Source organism: Alexandromys fortis, unplaced genomic scaffold (assembly GCF_014885135.2).
Source record: "Alexandromys fortis isolate MF-2015 unplaced genomic scaffold, M_Fortis_MF-2015_v1.1 scaffold_62, whole genome shotgun sequence".
NCBI classification, from domain to species: Eukaryota; Metazoa; Chordata; class Mammalia; order Rodentia; family Cricetidae; genus Alexandromys; species Alexandromys fortis.
The window spans coordinates 7,488,740-7,504,323 of record NW_026067942.1 but is presented as its reverse complement, the minus strand read 5'-3'; the positions used below and the strand labels follow the sequence as shown (position 1 = coordinate 7,504,323).

Sequence of the window (15,584 nt, the reverse complement as noted above, 5' to 3'; positions counted from 1 at the left end):
TGCCAGGAGCCGGCCCTATGCACTGTGTTAAAAGCTACATGCAGTCACATCCTTGGTTTCCCAGTGCCATCCATTCTGTATGGACAGCCACACAGCAAGTCCTGGCCTCTGGGCAGAACACTAAGCATCTTTGGTAGGGCAGGTCTTGCATGGCGGGTTCCCTAGACAGGCTGGCATTCTGAATTGCGACAGCCAAGCAATGCTAAGCAGAAGCACCCGTGGCTCTCACTCTCCTAAGGGCTCCTTCCAGGCTCATGGGGTAGGGTTACATCCCTCCCTGATAGCCTCCAAGTGGGCACCTGAGCTAGCTCCTTTGTCCTGTGTTCTGTCGCGTGCCATCAAGAAAAAGACCTCAAGTGACTGAGGCAGCAAGTGTTCCTGAGCATCATGGTGTGGGAACTTGGATGCCACAGACATGGCCCTGCAGCCGTGGCTCTGAGCCTCAGCCTTCCCCCAGACCACAGTTCCACTGTCCCGCCCCCCCCCCAGCTAATCACTGAGACATTTTGAAAGCCAATGTGTCATTCATTCTTCTTCTCCAGCTCCCTAAGAGAATAATCATGGTCCTGCCATTATTTTTAGAGTAGGAAATAGGTTGACTTTCAAATAAGGCTAACTGTGGCTCCCATGTGACCTTGAATGATCCCATGCACTGGACAAACATCCCATGAGAATCAAAATAGAAAGCTAGTACTTGCTACATTCATTTTTGAGGTTGTGTGTGTGTGTGTCTGCTTTGTTAGGAAAGCATTGCCGGGCTCCTGCCCCTTTCTTAAATGCCCCACACCCTGGGCAAGCTCAGGAGGAGGACGAGGGAGAAGCAGCAGAGAGTCCCACGTTGTGAGGTCTATAGCTTGGCTCAGTGCCAGGGGGTTATCTGGAGCTGGGAGCATCCACATCAACCATCCCACAGAGCAGGCTGTGGACCACACAACAGAGCCCGCTCAGAGCTGAGGGCCCTCTCAGCTTACCCTGGCCTCACCTCTTCTGGGCAAGGAAACCTGAGGAGCCCAGCCCGCATGTCCGTGGTACAGTACCAGACTCTCCACCTCTGCCACAAAGTGGGAAGGCTCTCCCATCCGTCAGGCTCCCCTTAACGAGAGCTTGTTAGAAATGACGAGAATAGAAAAACAGGTGGTGACGTCATACACGGCTGCACAGGGGTGGTGAAGGCCCAGAAGTCCCGGTGCCTGGTGTGGTCTTCAGAGGGCTGTTCCCGAGGGGTTCCTGGGGCTCTCCCACCAGTGTCTCCAGGGCTGGCTTCCATCACATTGGTAAGACATTCTAAAGGAAGCACTCTTCAGATTGACGGCGTGCTCCTTCTTCCCCAGCTCTCAGGAGTTGGTGAAACGCAACTGCCATCTTGCAGGGTGGGCGCCTGGCCGCGTTCCTGCTTATATTTTCCAGAGACCTCACAGCCACACCGTGCCCTTTGGTCCCACTTTGACTTCCTGACAGGAAAAGCTTATTTTGAAAATTGTTGGTCATGTGGGCGGTGTGGTGAGGGGCGTCGAGGGCAAGGGCTTTTTGTCTTTGATTTTTGATAGTTTGTTTGTCAATGATCCTCTCAACTTGCTCCAAAAATGTCTTTGTCTGACTCTGGAGACTGGGGCCTGGAGATCTCACACATCTCCTGAGGGGACTGGGCAGACCCTCTGGACATTAGTATCCTGAGTATCTCAGAGAGCTGCTTCTCGATGGCGGTCATCTTGGCATTCAAGGCCTTGATGTCCTCCTTCAACTCATGCCTCACCTCCAGGACTGTGGCCTGCAGCGTCTGCTCAGGGATGGGGTAGAAAGAATGCTTGACCTCCGCCAAGATGGGGCTCCGGTCCTGGGGACTCCTAGCCTCGCCCACATTGTCCAGGCGCAGGTCGCTCTTGGTGATGCCGCTGTCACAGGAATCTGTCTTCTTCAGCGTGGCCTCTCCTGACGCCTTTGTCCTCTCGGGCAGCGTCTCCATGGACTCTGCCTTTGAGACCTTGTTCCAGTCCTCCCCTTTCCCACAGGCATCTTTGAAGCGGGCCCAGCCTTTGCGCTTGGCGCAGTCACCGCTGCCTGCCTTGGGACCGAGGCACTCAGATCCTGGAGCGTGCAGCTTGGCATGGTCTGACACTGTGGAGGTGGAGGCCCCCTGGAAGGACACAGGCGTGGCAGGGCTCTCACGCACGGTGACCACGCTGGCCTTCACCAGGCTGTGGTTGGCTGAGGTGTGGTCCGTGAGGGCGTTGCCCTTCTCTACATCTAGGTCATCCAGGTCCCGCCCCCCTCGCTCTGCTGCCAATCTGGCCTCTTTCTGCTGACGGAACCTTTGGAACAGTCTCCGGACGGGGTGGTCAGGAGGCAGGATGAGGGGGGCCTCATTCTTCCGTTTCATCCGCTCCTCCTCTTCCCGTTTCACGTCGCTGATCTTCCGGAACACAATCTGGGGGGGGGAGGGGGAGAGGACACCCTGTGTTAGGTGGAAGGAGCTCCAGATGCCAAGTCAGCCCCCCCATCCCCTGTCAGTGCGGTAAACACAGCCACCAAGGGCTGCAGCCCACAACACATTCACAGCTCTGCAGGCCCTCGGGGCCATTCCTCCCGATTAACTGATCACCTTTCTTCTGTCCTGGTTCTTCTAGCTCCCCAACAGCAGAGCATCGGCTCTCACTGCCATCTGGCTCAGCTCAGGAGGACCAAAGTCCACCTATGCCTGGAAGGCTGCCTGCCTAACTGCGTCTTCCCAGGACACCTAGTAAGTTAGAAAACCCCTGAGTCCCTAAGATAAAAAGCCCCAGGGATTCCGGTCACAAAATCCGAACATCTTGAGTCTAAGCCACAGCGCAGTGTGAGAAAGGTCAGTTTTCATCACCACTGGTACGGTCCACAGGTCTGGATGTGGGTGGCTATGACAATCACAAGCTAGTTTCTTTGGGTTAACCTAAGAGCAAAGACTCCTGACCTTAAACCCATGCTTGCTTTAACAATAACTTAGCCAACACTTGGGCATTTTTGTGTTATCTCATGCATTTCTTCTTTTTACAAGGTCACCGGGATACACGGCATCCCAATTTAAAAACGATGGAAGCAAGACCCAGAGTGTCTGGACGTTGCATAACACAGTAAACTGTCTCTGCGGTCTTGCATCTGAGCCGCTGCACCAGGTCTGTTGCTATCCCTTCATCCAGACCATCTCTACTGCACAGTGGCAGGTGTCCTGCTCAGCCAGCAGCTGAGCCCCAAGGACGCTTGTCCTTTGCAGCCATGTCATAGTGGCAGTTAGACTCCATGATATGCTCTGACCCTGCGGAAAACACCCGGGGCAGGATGCCCTCTTTGAGTGCTGACTGGAGGTGCAGAAAAACAGCTTCTCCAATTTCCTCACCTGGAGCACCTGGAGCCTGTGCAGGAAACCCCGGACCATCCATGAATCTGTCCTAGGATGTGTCACAGACCCCCTAGGTCTTGGTGAAGCCCTTGCCCATGTGCTCCAGAGGGGTGTCTTACTCACAGGGCTTGACGTCTTCACTAAAGAAGTCCTCTCGTCCAACTGTGTGATACATAGCACTCAATTCTGCCATCCCTGTTCCTTGAACCACCCAGGTGCACATGAGATATAACTTGCCCCGCATCCTCCAAGGGCCCTGGTCCAGCATTCTCTGGTAACAGCACTCAACAGGTTCTCACATACGACCCACAAGAAGGGTGTACCTTACTCAACATGGAGAACCCCAATAAACTCAGATCGCTTGAGCCTAGTGTTCACCCAGCAATCAGTGTCACTGGCTGCTGCCTCTGCCCCAACTTCTTGGTCAAAGCACCTGTCACCAGATGGCTTCACACCAAGGTCAATGGCAGGTAAGTGGATGCCACATCATCAGGCTACTTGCATGAGTCTCCATTTGTGGCTTTCTGGTGCTCACTGGACAGCATGTCTCTCATTTATTCCCAAACTTGTCCTTGACTTCACCAGCAGAAGGGCTACTCCCTTTGTCCCTTCCTTGGCACCATGTCCCTCCCGTGGCCCTGCCTCATGAGTTGCCTAGGTCTGTGGGTACAAATCAGGGGACTCAGAAGAATCCTATCCACTTCGAGAGAGCGAGAGCCAAAGACACCCAGGTTCAGACATCAGAGAGCAGAGGGCCGGCAACAGGAGAGCGACTGCTTTGCTCCCCCTGGTGCCTTACACTGATTTTTGTCAAGTTTCCAAGTCTGCTCTAGCTGAGGCCCAGAACAAGTTCCCGCAGAAAGCCTGCCTCGTCCCACTGAGCTCAGTCCTCTTGCCTTGTAGTTCTGACATCTTTTGTGTTCACCCAGCTCCTCTGCCCTTATTCTTAGTCTTGCACCCCTGTTTCGTGGTAATGGAGCTCCCTTTTCACAGAAGGGAGCAGAGAGAAGTGGCTGGATGGAGAGGAAGCAGATGAGGCTGTGACGGCTGTTGGAGTTAACCGTGGTCCTCAGTGTCTACAGCACATTTGCCTCCCAACTCCATGGCCTTTGCCCGCTGAACAAGACGCCAGTTGTTTGTATCTGTATCTACGCCCACTGAAAACCGTAAGGGCTTAGAGCGGGACTCTGTGTGCCTTGTTACCTTTGACTTTAAATTTCCTATCACCTGACCTAAGAGAACAGTGTCAGTCTGCTTTGGCCACGATTAGCTCTCGATATTTGTGGGATAAATGAATGAACACAGTTAATACTGGTTCATGAGCCAGAGGGAGAATGCCTCTGACCTGGAAAGATGACACTCCAGAGGCCGTGGTATCGTAACAGGAAAGGTTTGGCTCGGAGCACACTGTTATTCTCTCTGTGTGGACAGTCAAGGGCAGTCCTTGAGGCTTCAGATGAGCTGTGTCAGGACTGGGGAGGGGAGTTCTGCTGATGTCAAGAAAGCATCACAAAACTCACCCGGGGGAGCCTGCACGTCAGTGCTCAGACAGGCTTTTCAGAGCATAAAAGCATCCGCGTAAGTGTGCACAGGAAGGGTGTCTGTGCTGTGCTCTTCAATGGGCCCTGGCTCAGAATCCAGGACGGATCCAGACATCATCTGAAGGGATGGTCTGGGCCAGCCCAACACTTCAGCAAAGGTTTCTCCTTGGGATCCTGGTCTTCAGGTCCATACTTCCTCATAGAGAGGTCTGAGGCTGCCCATCTGCACCAAGAGTCAGGGGAACCAAAGCTCCCACAGGCTTTGGATAGCAGCACCCCTCCCCCACACAGGACAAGGCTAAGGGCTGATGTGGAGTACAGGGCCATTGTCTGATTTCAGCTGCTGGTTTGAAGTCATTAGCGGAAGCTGGGCCAGCGGCAGCCATGACCACGCATTTTGACGAGCGTTTTAGATAGAGTGGGTAGGGCTGTCTGCGTGCAGCTGGTACCAATGAGGTCTGTGTCACCAGGCTCAGCACTCGCCCATCTGCCCAGAGACATTCACAGTTCCCCAAGGCAGGAGTGTGCCTCGGCAATGGGGCCGAGACTTCCAACCCTGTAACCCCAGTACTTCCTGTGCCGATAAGGCTCCTGTTGAAGGCATGGCTACCCAGCCCTCACAGGGTCTCATGGGACTTCTACAATGCTATGCGGGGACACAGTCCCAATCCGTGCTTTCTTGTAAGGCATCATGGAACCTGTATTGGGAGGAAAGCTGTATTGAGAATTCCTTTAATTGGGATTGATTTATTTTGTGTGTATGGGTGTTGTGCCTGCATGTATGCCCATGTACAATGTGCACGCAGTGACCATGGAGGTCAGAAGAGGTAGTGGGATGCCCTGGAACTGGAGTTGCAGATGGTTATTAGCCACCATGTGGGTGCGGGAAACAGAGCCTAGGTCCTGTGGAAGCGTGGTCAGTGCTCTTATCTGCAGGGCCATATCTCCAGCCTTGTATTCAGAATGTCCAATTCCAAATACAATCTAATTCCCCAAATCCCTCTTTTCAGATGAGCAGCATTTCCCAGAAGTCCTTCAGTCTGTGGGGTGGGGTGCCTTCTGTATTTCTGCACAGTTTCCTGTCCCAGGCTACAAGGCTCCTCAGTACTGTTGAGCCTTGGCATCGAGGATGTGGGGGGTCTTCCCTACAGACGCATTGTCTCATTGGTGGGTCTACATTGATCCAAACTAAGAATCAGCCAATCGTGCTTGTATGGTACAATCCTAGCTCAACTCTCCTGGCCCTCATCCAGGCTAGATAACTTCAGGTTGGTTCACTCCACATTCTACCCTGGCCCTTCAACTCGTCTTTACTGAGCTCTCCAAGATTGAACTTGGCAGTCCTCACCCCAATAACTGTCCCTGACTCCCCTCCCCCAATACTAGGAAACCCACTCTGATGGTGCCAATCAGCAGGTGACTACATGTCATTTCCGCAACTCATGGTGAGAAAACCCCTTCCTAGCTGGTCACTTTCTTCAGGCGGAATCTATCTGAAGGCAGAAACTGTCATGTTTTCCTTCTCTATCACCGTGCGCAGGGTCTACAGTGCCCAAACATGCCAGTGCCCAAGTTATGACCGTTCCTGTTTGTGACGCTGTCCACATGTCCCCCAAAATCTGCTGGTGTGTGTGATCCCGTGAGGAAAGAGGAGGTGACAGGTAGGTTTATCTGTGCAACACGCGTGGGCTCCAGAAGTGCAGTGTGCAAACTTCTGAAGGACTTCATTGTTGTCTCTCGTCAATTCAGACCCAACTCAACTGACTCCATTGTCTCTGTCTGACTGGCTTTCAAATGCCTAATTGACTTCAGGAGGGTATCTAGAAGGAGGCCTGTGATATATTTTACTTTTTGCAATGATGACAACTGTTATTGAATTTTCCTTTTGTATAAATTTAAATCCTCCTAGAGAAGATCATCCAGTTTCGTGGAAGAGCCTGCCTAGGGGTCCTGAGAACTGGACTTCCACATGCTGAGCAAGCTGCCGACTCCCTAGGTCCCATCAACTCAGTGCCAAACTTGTTTCTGTGGGCTTCATTATAAGAATTCAAGAAGAGTTTTCATGGCCCAAGAAATCACTTTGGAAACTACTAGATAAGTTCAAGTTTCTCCTCTAGAATGCAGTTAGTGATTTTAATAATTTATCATATGTTTTTATATAGTGTTTTATAGCTCAGCCCACATACTCAAGAGTATTATCTTACAGAACTAAGGTGTGGTGGTTTAAATGTATCCCATGGACTCCAAATCTAAACACCTGGTCCTCAGTTGGTGCCACTGTTTGGCGGAGGGGATGTTGTTGAAGGAAGTATATTGCTAGGGCAGGCTTTGGGAGCTTAAATCTTTGCCCTACTTCCAGAATTCTCTGTCCTTCTTTCAGTAGAGGATGAGGCTGTCAGGTTCTGGCCGTCTTCTTTGTCACCATCTACCACACATCTCTGCCATGATGGACTCTTATCTCTCTGGAACCCTAAGCCAGAACAGATGCTTCCTTCTTCAAGTTCCTTTTGCTTGTGATGTCTTATCACAGGAACGGAAAGGTACCTGCCATACAGTGTTCCCTGTGAGGCATGCGTTGCAAGAATCACCGTTGCAATTTGACAGTGGAGGAAGCTGAATTAGTGACCTGTGCGGGACCACATGGACAGTGAGAGGCAGGACTTCAGGGTATGGCCTATGCTCTTTCCTTCCCACAAAACAAACTCAGTGACTGTGGCCACAGAGAGGTGCTGGGGACTATGCAGAGATCCATTATCACTCGCTGGAAAGACTCAGCCCTGGAGACTGGCTACCCCTCTGCTGGAAGAGATGGGACATGTGCACATACTCCTTGGGTCCAGCTAGGGTCCTTCCAGCTCATGGGAACATGGATTCTCTTGCCTGACAGGCTAGGGATGGGAGGCCCACGCTGAAGGCTGCACATCCCAAGTGTTACTAAAATGTTGGGAAACAGAGAAAATCCATAGGGCGGCCACTGTGTGCCATTCATGCCTCTGCATCCCTCTGAGACTGCGCTGAGCGACTGCCAGAGCCCAGAAGGTTGCTAATATGTGGTTATTTGAGATGAACCAATGGACACTCAGATTCTAAAGCTGCCAGGCTTTGTGAGCCGCTATTTTTAACTTCCTTTGAAAAAAAAGTCAACCTCTTGTGATTTGAGGTGAGATGGGACGATCGACCACCTGGCTCCCTCAGAGGACTGTCCCCAGGGCTAGAGATGGACATATAGGTAAAGTGCTTTTCCATATAAATGTGAGGTTCCTGCTTCAGTCCCCGGCACCCACATCAAAAAGGCTAGGCATGATCGTGCCTGACTGCAAACCCATCGGTTGGAAGGAGAGACAGGAGGATCCCTGGGGCTCACCATCAGTCTAGACAATTGACAAGCTCTGGGTTCAACGTAAGATCCTATTTAAAGGAAAATAAAGTAAAATTGCTCTAAGCATATGCACACACATGTTAACCCCAATGTATGTACACACACACACACACATACACACACGCTGTGGGATGTCCTGTATATGTGTTGCTCTTATTGGTTAATGAATAAAGCTGCTTTGACCTATGGCAGGGCAGATGATAGCCAGGCTGGAAGAGATCACACACACACACATACACACACACACACACACACACACACACACACACACACACACACGAGAAGGATCTAGCTAGCCTCTCATAGCTCTGACTCCCACTCAAGGGACAGCACAGACTAGGCCAAGGAGAATAGGAGACCCCTCCAGGTCACTGTACACGAGGGTCCTAGCCACACACAGAGGCCACGTGGAGCCTGGACACCATGAGACTGGAAGTTCCCGGGTGGGAGCAAGCTATTCAGAAGGGCTCTGGCTGTGGAATAGTAAAACCCTGCATTTCAGGGCCTTCCATGAGTAGGGGCTGTGTGCTTAGGTTTTTGTTAACTTGACACAAGGTAGTGTCATCTGGGTGGGAGGGTCTTAGCGGGAAAATGCTCCATAAGATTGGCCTGGGGCATGCATTTTTTTTTTTTTTTTTGGATCAGTGTTTAAATGAGAGGGCCCAGCCCACTGTGGGCAGAGCCACCCCTAGGAAGTATAAGAAAGCAGATTAAGGAAGTCATGAGGAACAAGCCAGTAAGCAGCGTTTCTCCTTCAGCTCCCGCCTCTGGGTTCCTGCCCTGCTTGAGTTGATGCCTTGACTTTCCTCGATGACGAACAGTGACAGGAAAATATAAGCCAAAGAAATCCCTTCCTCTCCAAGACACTTGTGACCAGGGTTCTATCACAGCGACAGAAAGTGGACTAGCATGGGCTAATGTATGAGTCACAGGCACTCGGGACCAACCTAAGGAGAGCTATCCTATTTTATACTGAATTCTGACATGCTCGGAGGGAAGCAGAAAGAGCGTAGGTTTGGTGTAGCCCTAACTCTGTTCTCACTGGCCTCTTTGGGACTTTCCCTTGGTGGGTTAGCTGGCTGATTTTCAGAGGTCTCTGCAGACTGTGTGTGCACAGACTGTGTGTGACAGCTGAGACCAGCCCACGCACCAAGCTCTCAGAAAAAGCACCTGAGGCCAGGACTGCTGTCTGCTGAGGTCACTGTCATTCTGCCTTCCTACTAGTATGAGACAATGTCACAGCCCTTCCCAGGACCCCGTGCGCCTCTCTGCCTCCACCTATGCTCCCAAAACTTCCTGTGTGCCACTGGGGACTTTTTTGGTGTGAATGTGTGTGTTCCAATGAATGTAATGTCCTAGGCCCTGGTCCCTGAAGGATGACTGGACAAGCCGGCCAGCCCTTGTAATCATTTTCCAATAATTTTTCCTTAAACTTCAAAAAGCTTTGCTCTCTGAAGTGAAGCGCTGGGGGGCTCACCAGTACACAGTGAGGCCCCTGAATAGCGGGCTCTTCCCACAAGGCATCCCCATGGAGCAGCTTCCTCATGCAGAGGGCTCCCTCCCTGCAAGGGACCCTCCCACACAGGGCTTCTTCCTGATGTAGGTGGCTCTCCCCAGCCCAGACTTCTCCTCCCAGGGCCAGGCCCAGCCTGGTGCTGATCTGGACCATAGCCATCACAGGGGGACTTGGCCTCACCTCACATCCTAACAGGCCTGGGTGACGTAGCTTTCTTCACGATATTCTTAGCCACCAGCCCTCCATCAGTAACCCTGCCTGGTTTTATAGCTGAGCATAAAACATGAAGATTTATAAAACAGACCATCTAAGAAACTTAAAATTTGGAAAAACAAAGCATAGATGGCCGATAGGAAGGAAGATAGTTAGCTGGACTTTGTTTTTTTAAACCCCCTCAACTTATTACAGAATCAAATGCTATGTTTTGTTTTGTTTTTTTTCCTTCAACAGCCTCAGTAATATTTTACAGTCCAGAACTTTGGATGCCCTGAGCCTCGGGGAGCAGAGGAGGCACCGGAGAGGTGGAGGCAGAGCAGGTCAGCCAGTGCTCTTTGAGCACAGACTGCATTCTCAGGACCCAGGGTGGGAGGGGATAAGGCATGGCCTTGTCCTCCAGGGATGCTAGGATGCGGGAGGAAGGGAGACTCACAACGCCAGAATCAGCGATTGAGAGCGGTGTGAGCACATGCTCTAGGCAACATTCAGGGTGTGATCATGGCCCCCAAGTCTGTTTCCTCATCTGCCGCGGCGGATAATACAGTTCCTAGGGATAACACCAGGATGAAGTGGGGGCAGTTGCTCAGTTAATGCATTAGCAACAAATTATTCGTTGTGGGGGTGACCCTGGAGATGACTCCAGAGGGTGAGTTAGAAACAGGATAAAAGGTGGAGGATTTGGGTGAGGGCAACAGCACACGTCAAGATCACAATGCCGTGTAAAGCAAACAGGGTCTCCGTGACCACAGCCCCAGAGGTAGGGGCTGACTCTGGTGGACAATGCTGGGTCAGAGAACTGTTAGGTGTGGACAGTGTGCTCGACTGCCTCCCTAACCGCAGAGAGTGACTACTGTCCTCTCTGTTCAAATGACCAGCCAGAGTCTCTTCCTGGTCCATATCCTAGTCTGTCTGCTTAGAGAATGCCAGGCATTCGGGAGAAGGGAAAGGTTCTCTCACATCATGTGGGCCTCCTCCTTTACAGAAGCCCTTGTCCACCAATGTGAAGGTTAATTTTGTCACCTGAGGTCACTAGCGAGGCACACCTTTGAGAGTGTGAGGGTCCAGAGAGGGTTAACTAGTGGGGAAGATGCGGGCAGGGCCATCCCATGGGCACTAGTCCTGGGCTGGAAAAACAAGGAGGTGGGGGGGAAGGGCCAGAATTTCCCTTTCTCTGATTCTGGATCTGCAGAGACATGAGCAAGCAGTCTGATGCTTCTGATGCCACAACCTCAAGCTGTCCTTGCCACCATGGCTTCCATTTCCAGATAGGCTGTACCCTGAAATTGTGAGCCTTCCTTCCTCTTTCCCTCCTTCCCTCCCTCCCTTTCCTCATCTTTTCTTCCTATGTTTTGTCAAGCTCTCTATCACAGAAACATCCCTAGAGAATTCTGGAGTAGACCATGTAAGCCAGGGGTAGCATCAGCCTAGGTGGGGTGAGCAGCCACTGAGCTTCCCATTGCTGGCTACACGAGGCTGCCTGACCCTTTCACTAAACAGGATGGAGGAATGGCTGTTGGCAAGATCCTGACTTTGATTGATCAAGACAAGATGGACTCTGATACGCAAGCACTAGCATTTGGTTGTTGGAACAGCTTCTCTCAAGCCACAGGTTATTGGTCACCCTGCCAAAAACTGGTGACCTTAAAGCCCAATCCTGGGTAACAGGAGACCCAGGGGTCAGCCAGGAAAATTCTAGAGGCTAGCAAGGTATCCTCAGGGACCGCTGTCACTCGGTAGATGGCTTGCTGACTGATCCCTCTAACCACCACATGGCTCAGCACTTTCTCCTGGAATTCTCCACGAATGACTTATTTATTGCCGCACTAGTCACGAGAGCCAAGATGTGGAATCGGCTCCAATGTGCATCAACAGATGACCGGGTAAAGAAAATGTGGTTCGCAGACAGAGCAGGATTTTATTCAGCCATAAAGAAAAAGATTATAACATTTGTAGGAAAAGGGATAGAACTGGAGAGATCAGCTGTCAAGGGAAGCAAATCACACTTGGGAAACACAAATATTACAAATAAACACAGTTCTACATCTAAATTTTTATATACACATATTGATGAAAAGAGAAAAGGTGATGCTGGAGAGAGGAGTAAGAGAGCAATGGAGCACACACATCAGGAAAGCAGCAGGCCTTTTTGGGCAGGGGTGGTGGAAGAAGGGACCGGCCAAGAGAAGGGGGAGGATGGGAGGGCAGTAGGGAGTAACTGAGAACAAGATGTAATGATACTTAGGATGATGTCACAATGCAACCTGACTGTCTGCATACCAAGGGGACATGGTTAATGAAGAGAAAAGAGGATGCCTTGTCTGACCACTCAGCAACACCCCGAGGAGAGGGGTACCATCCCCATCACGGCTGCACGTGTGTACAGTGCAGTAACCTGGAAGGTGTGCTGACAGACCACAGACACACCAGATGCTCTGTCCAAGGCTAGGACTGACAGAGAGGCTTCCCTCTGATGCTCTGTGCTCTGCTGGTGTCTCCTTGGTTGATGGGTCAGCCCCAGACAGAGGAGAAACCTTCCCTGTCAATAACACACAGTCATGGGGTATGCATGCGGGGGTGTGTTTGGGGATCTCTGCACAGGAAGGAGAAGGCACCAGCAGGCAAGGAGCCTCAGGCCTGGCACACGTCCCCAGGAGTGACATTTGTCACTTGGAGGCTTTGTGTTCTCTAGTGCAATATTGGGTTATGGCTTCAAAAACACATAGACCTCAGGATATGACCACATTTGGAATGTTTTTTCAGATATAAGGTAAGGATGTTGAAATCACCTAATTCTGTTTTAGAGTGGGCTCTAAACCGAAGGATGGATGCTCTGGCAAGGGACTCAGAGGGGAAGGCTGTGGGGCTGGAGGCAGACGCTGGTGTGAAGGCTGGATGACTACAAACAGAAGCTACAAGAGGCTGGAAGTCGCTCTTCTCCCAAATGCCTCAAAGGGACCAGTGCTGATGTCGGACTTCTAGTCTGTAACGCTTGGAGAAAGAACTGGTGCCTGTTGCTTTAAGTCACTCTGTGGTGGCATCTAGGTGGCCCCCACCAGAAACTATCGCATGAGTTTTTCCTTTACCACTGTTCCTTGAGATCATCTTTTGGGTGGTTGGATCTGGGATCCCCAGTTCAATATTTACCCTCAAGCACTAAAAGCCAGAAGAGATGTTGGCAAGAGCCCAGTGCAGTGCCTGCCCCACTGTGTGCTGGCTGCTGACCGCAAGGGAGCTGCTTGGCTTTTCTGAGCTTTAGCTGTCTTATGCTTGGAGTGCTTCCTCAACCGCCAGCTCCTGCTGCCACATCTGCTGGCCACAACCTCTGCCGTACTTTCCTCACCGTGATGGACTGGACCCTCAAAATGTAAGCCAAAACAAGCACCTCTTTTACTAAGTTGCTTCCACCAGGCATTTTGTCGCAGCGGCGAGAAAAGAAACCAACCCAGCATAATTCATTTTCCCATCAAAATTCTGAAGCTGCTGGCCCACTAGTCTAACTACACCTGTCAGTACTGGATTGAGAAGGATGCACACGGACTATAAAGCTCTGAGTGGAACACATGTCTCTCAGGGACGCGTTAGGAATTGTTTACGTATTTTTCCCCACGGCCCCAGCATCTCAGCCGTGTACTTTCTTCAGGATTTCTTTCATTCAGGCAGGCGCACGTTTGATGCTCCAGCAAGCCGAGGATTCTCCTTCTAGGGTTCTGAGGTATTAGTTTGTTAGATGGGTTTTCTCTCCTCTTTCTGCCTCATCTTTGAAGTTCTCTGGACTGAGATGTAGCCCTGATGTCTCCATTTATTCCTCCCCTTCTGCCCTTGTTCTCCAATCTTATCTTTTAGTTACCCTTGGAAAGATCCCTCCGACTTATCTCCCGGGCTTTGTGTTGTTTTACATTTCCTGCTACATATTATTTCCAGAAACATAAAGGTCTTTCTCATTTTTGATCATTTCTTTTTCCTAGTGAACTGTGTTGTTCCACAGTCACATCTGTTGTGTCAAATTTGATCTCTGTTCGCACTCACGAATGCGTGTGAGATGAAGATGAGGAGCCAGGGCTCTCTCGCTGCACGCAGGACTCCAGGCCAGCACCGTGGTTCTGATGCTGAAATGTACATCCCAGCCTCCACCATGGTTTGTGCTCTAAGACTACAGTTTTGATGAGTTTTATTTATGAAAGAATTATTTATTGTAATTAATGGATGAGTTTTAAAATGTATATGGATGTATGTGTGTCTGCATGAGTTTATAGGCACCACGTGTCTGCTAGTTTTCACAGAGGTCAGGTGTCAGTTCCCCCAGAACTAGAGATACAGATAGTTTTGAGCTTCATGATGTGGGTGCTGGGAACCTAATTCAAGTCCCCTCTCCAGCCCTGAGAGTTTTGCACAAGCAGAGGTGGACTGTGCAGAGGGCCATCAGTGTGTCTTGTCGTTGGGATAGAAGAAAAGCGCCTACCCTGCAGCCTGTCATAATGTCAGGAGAACCTGTTCTGGTGTGTCAAGGTATCAGGTTGATATGTATGTGACCTAAGATCATGGTGATACGTGTTCTACAGACAACAGCCCAGACATACAAGCCCAGACAGCAACCCTTTGAGGGCATCCTTTTCACACAGACTCCACCCACAGCCACTACCATCCCATCTGGGTCCTGTACCTGCTTCCTTCAGTCCAGGCTGCTCTTGCTCTCAGCCCCTCCCACAGATCTGACCCTCCCTCTTGTTGCAGAAGGTTAAGGACTGCCCTTCCTCCATGAAACCTCCCCTGATCACCCCAGCCAGAGGTGCACACCCTTTCCAAACAGCATCTGCCTCGAATTGTCTCTGACTTGAGTATGGAGCGCTTCTCACTCTGTTAGCTCCCCTGGTCAGACAGTGACGTACGTATTGTATAAGAAAGCTCTGAGACTGGTTTCTTCATAAAGGACTGATTCATATCTCTATCCCCCACAGGACTGATCTAATACCTGGTACTCCATAAGTACTCAATAACAGTCTTCAGAATGAAAGAACACACGTCGTACTCAGACATAGGTAACATGCCCATGAGGAAGTGGGAAGGCCTTTGATCTCTGTCTTCCTTGCTTCGCTTCCACCTGTAACTACGGGATGGACATTCATTGATCTACTTTGTAGCGAGTTGCTTGGCGACACAGCAAATGTGTCCAAGGAGAGAGTAGGAGGCCACAGAGAAGAAGAGTGGCAGGGACCTGTCTAGGACCTGAAAAACCAGGTACCAACTCCAAGGGCTGCACCCTCAGAGGAACAAGTCTCTTGGAGGGAGGCTGATACCAAGAGAAGAGACTCCTTTCCTTCCTGAGCTAGTCTTGTATGGACAGGAAGGGGGCTTTTGGTTCCTGTGTACACTACGCTTAAGTTTCTTGGTACCCTTCAATATCCAGAGCTCCAGAACTCGGTGCTCTCGTGTACACACACACGAGTGCACAGACACTCTTTCCATCTCTTCCTCTGTCCCCGCCCCCGACAAGTGTGCACATACACACCCTTTCTCTCCCTCTCTTCCTCTGCCCCCCCACACTGTCTCCCTCTCTTCCTCTCC

At 50.9% G+C, this 15,584-nt stretch overlaps 1 protein-coding gene and 1 long non-coding RNA gene across 3 annotated transcripts in view; one reads left to right on the top strand and one right to left on the bottom strand.

Moving 5' to 3' along the window:
- Positions 1–539: 539 nt before the first annotated feature.
- Kcnh1 (potassium voltage-gated channel subfamily H member 1) overlaps positions 540–15,584 on the bottom strand; it is a 278,882-nt gene continuing 263,837 nt past the window's right edge. For both annotated transcript variants that reach the window (XM_050148258.1, XM_050148259.1), the window contains exon 11: positions 540–2,425. In XM_050148258.1, the coding sequence (XP_050004215.1) occupies positions 1,568–2,425 (858 nt within the window). In that variant the 3' untranslated portion in view covers positions 540–1,567. The remainder of the gene's footprint in view (positions 2,426–15,584) is intronic.
- On the top strand, positions 2,498–15,052 carry LOC126505395 (uncharacterized). Its single transcript, XR_007592894.1, has 7 exons — positions 2,498–2,737; positions 3,029–3,840; positions 6,452–6,572; positions 7,442–7,578; positions 10,257–10,342; positions 13,988–14,157; positions 14,978–15,052. It is a non-coding gene; the product is annotated as an uncharacterized lncRNA (long non-coding RNA).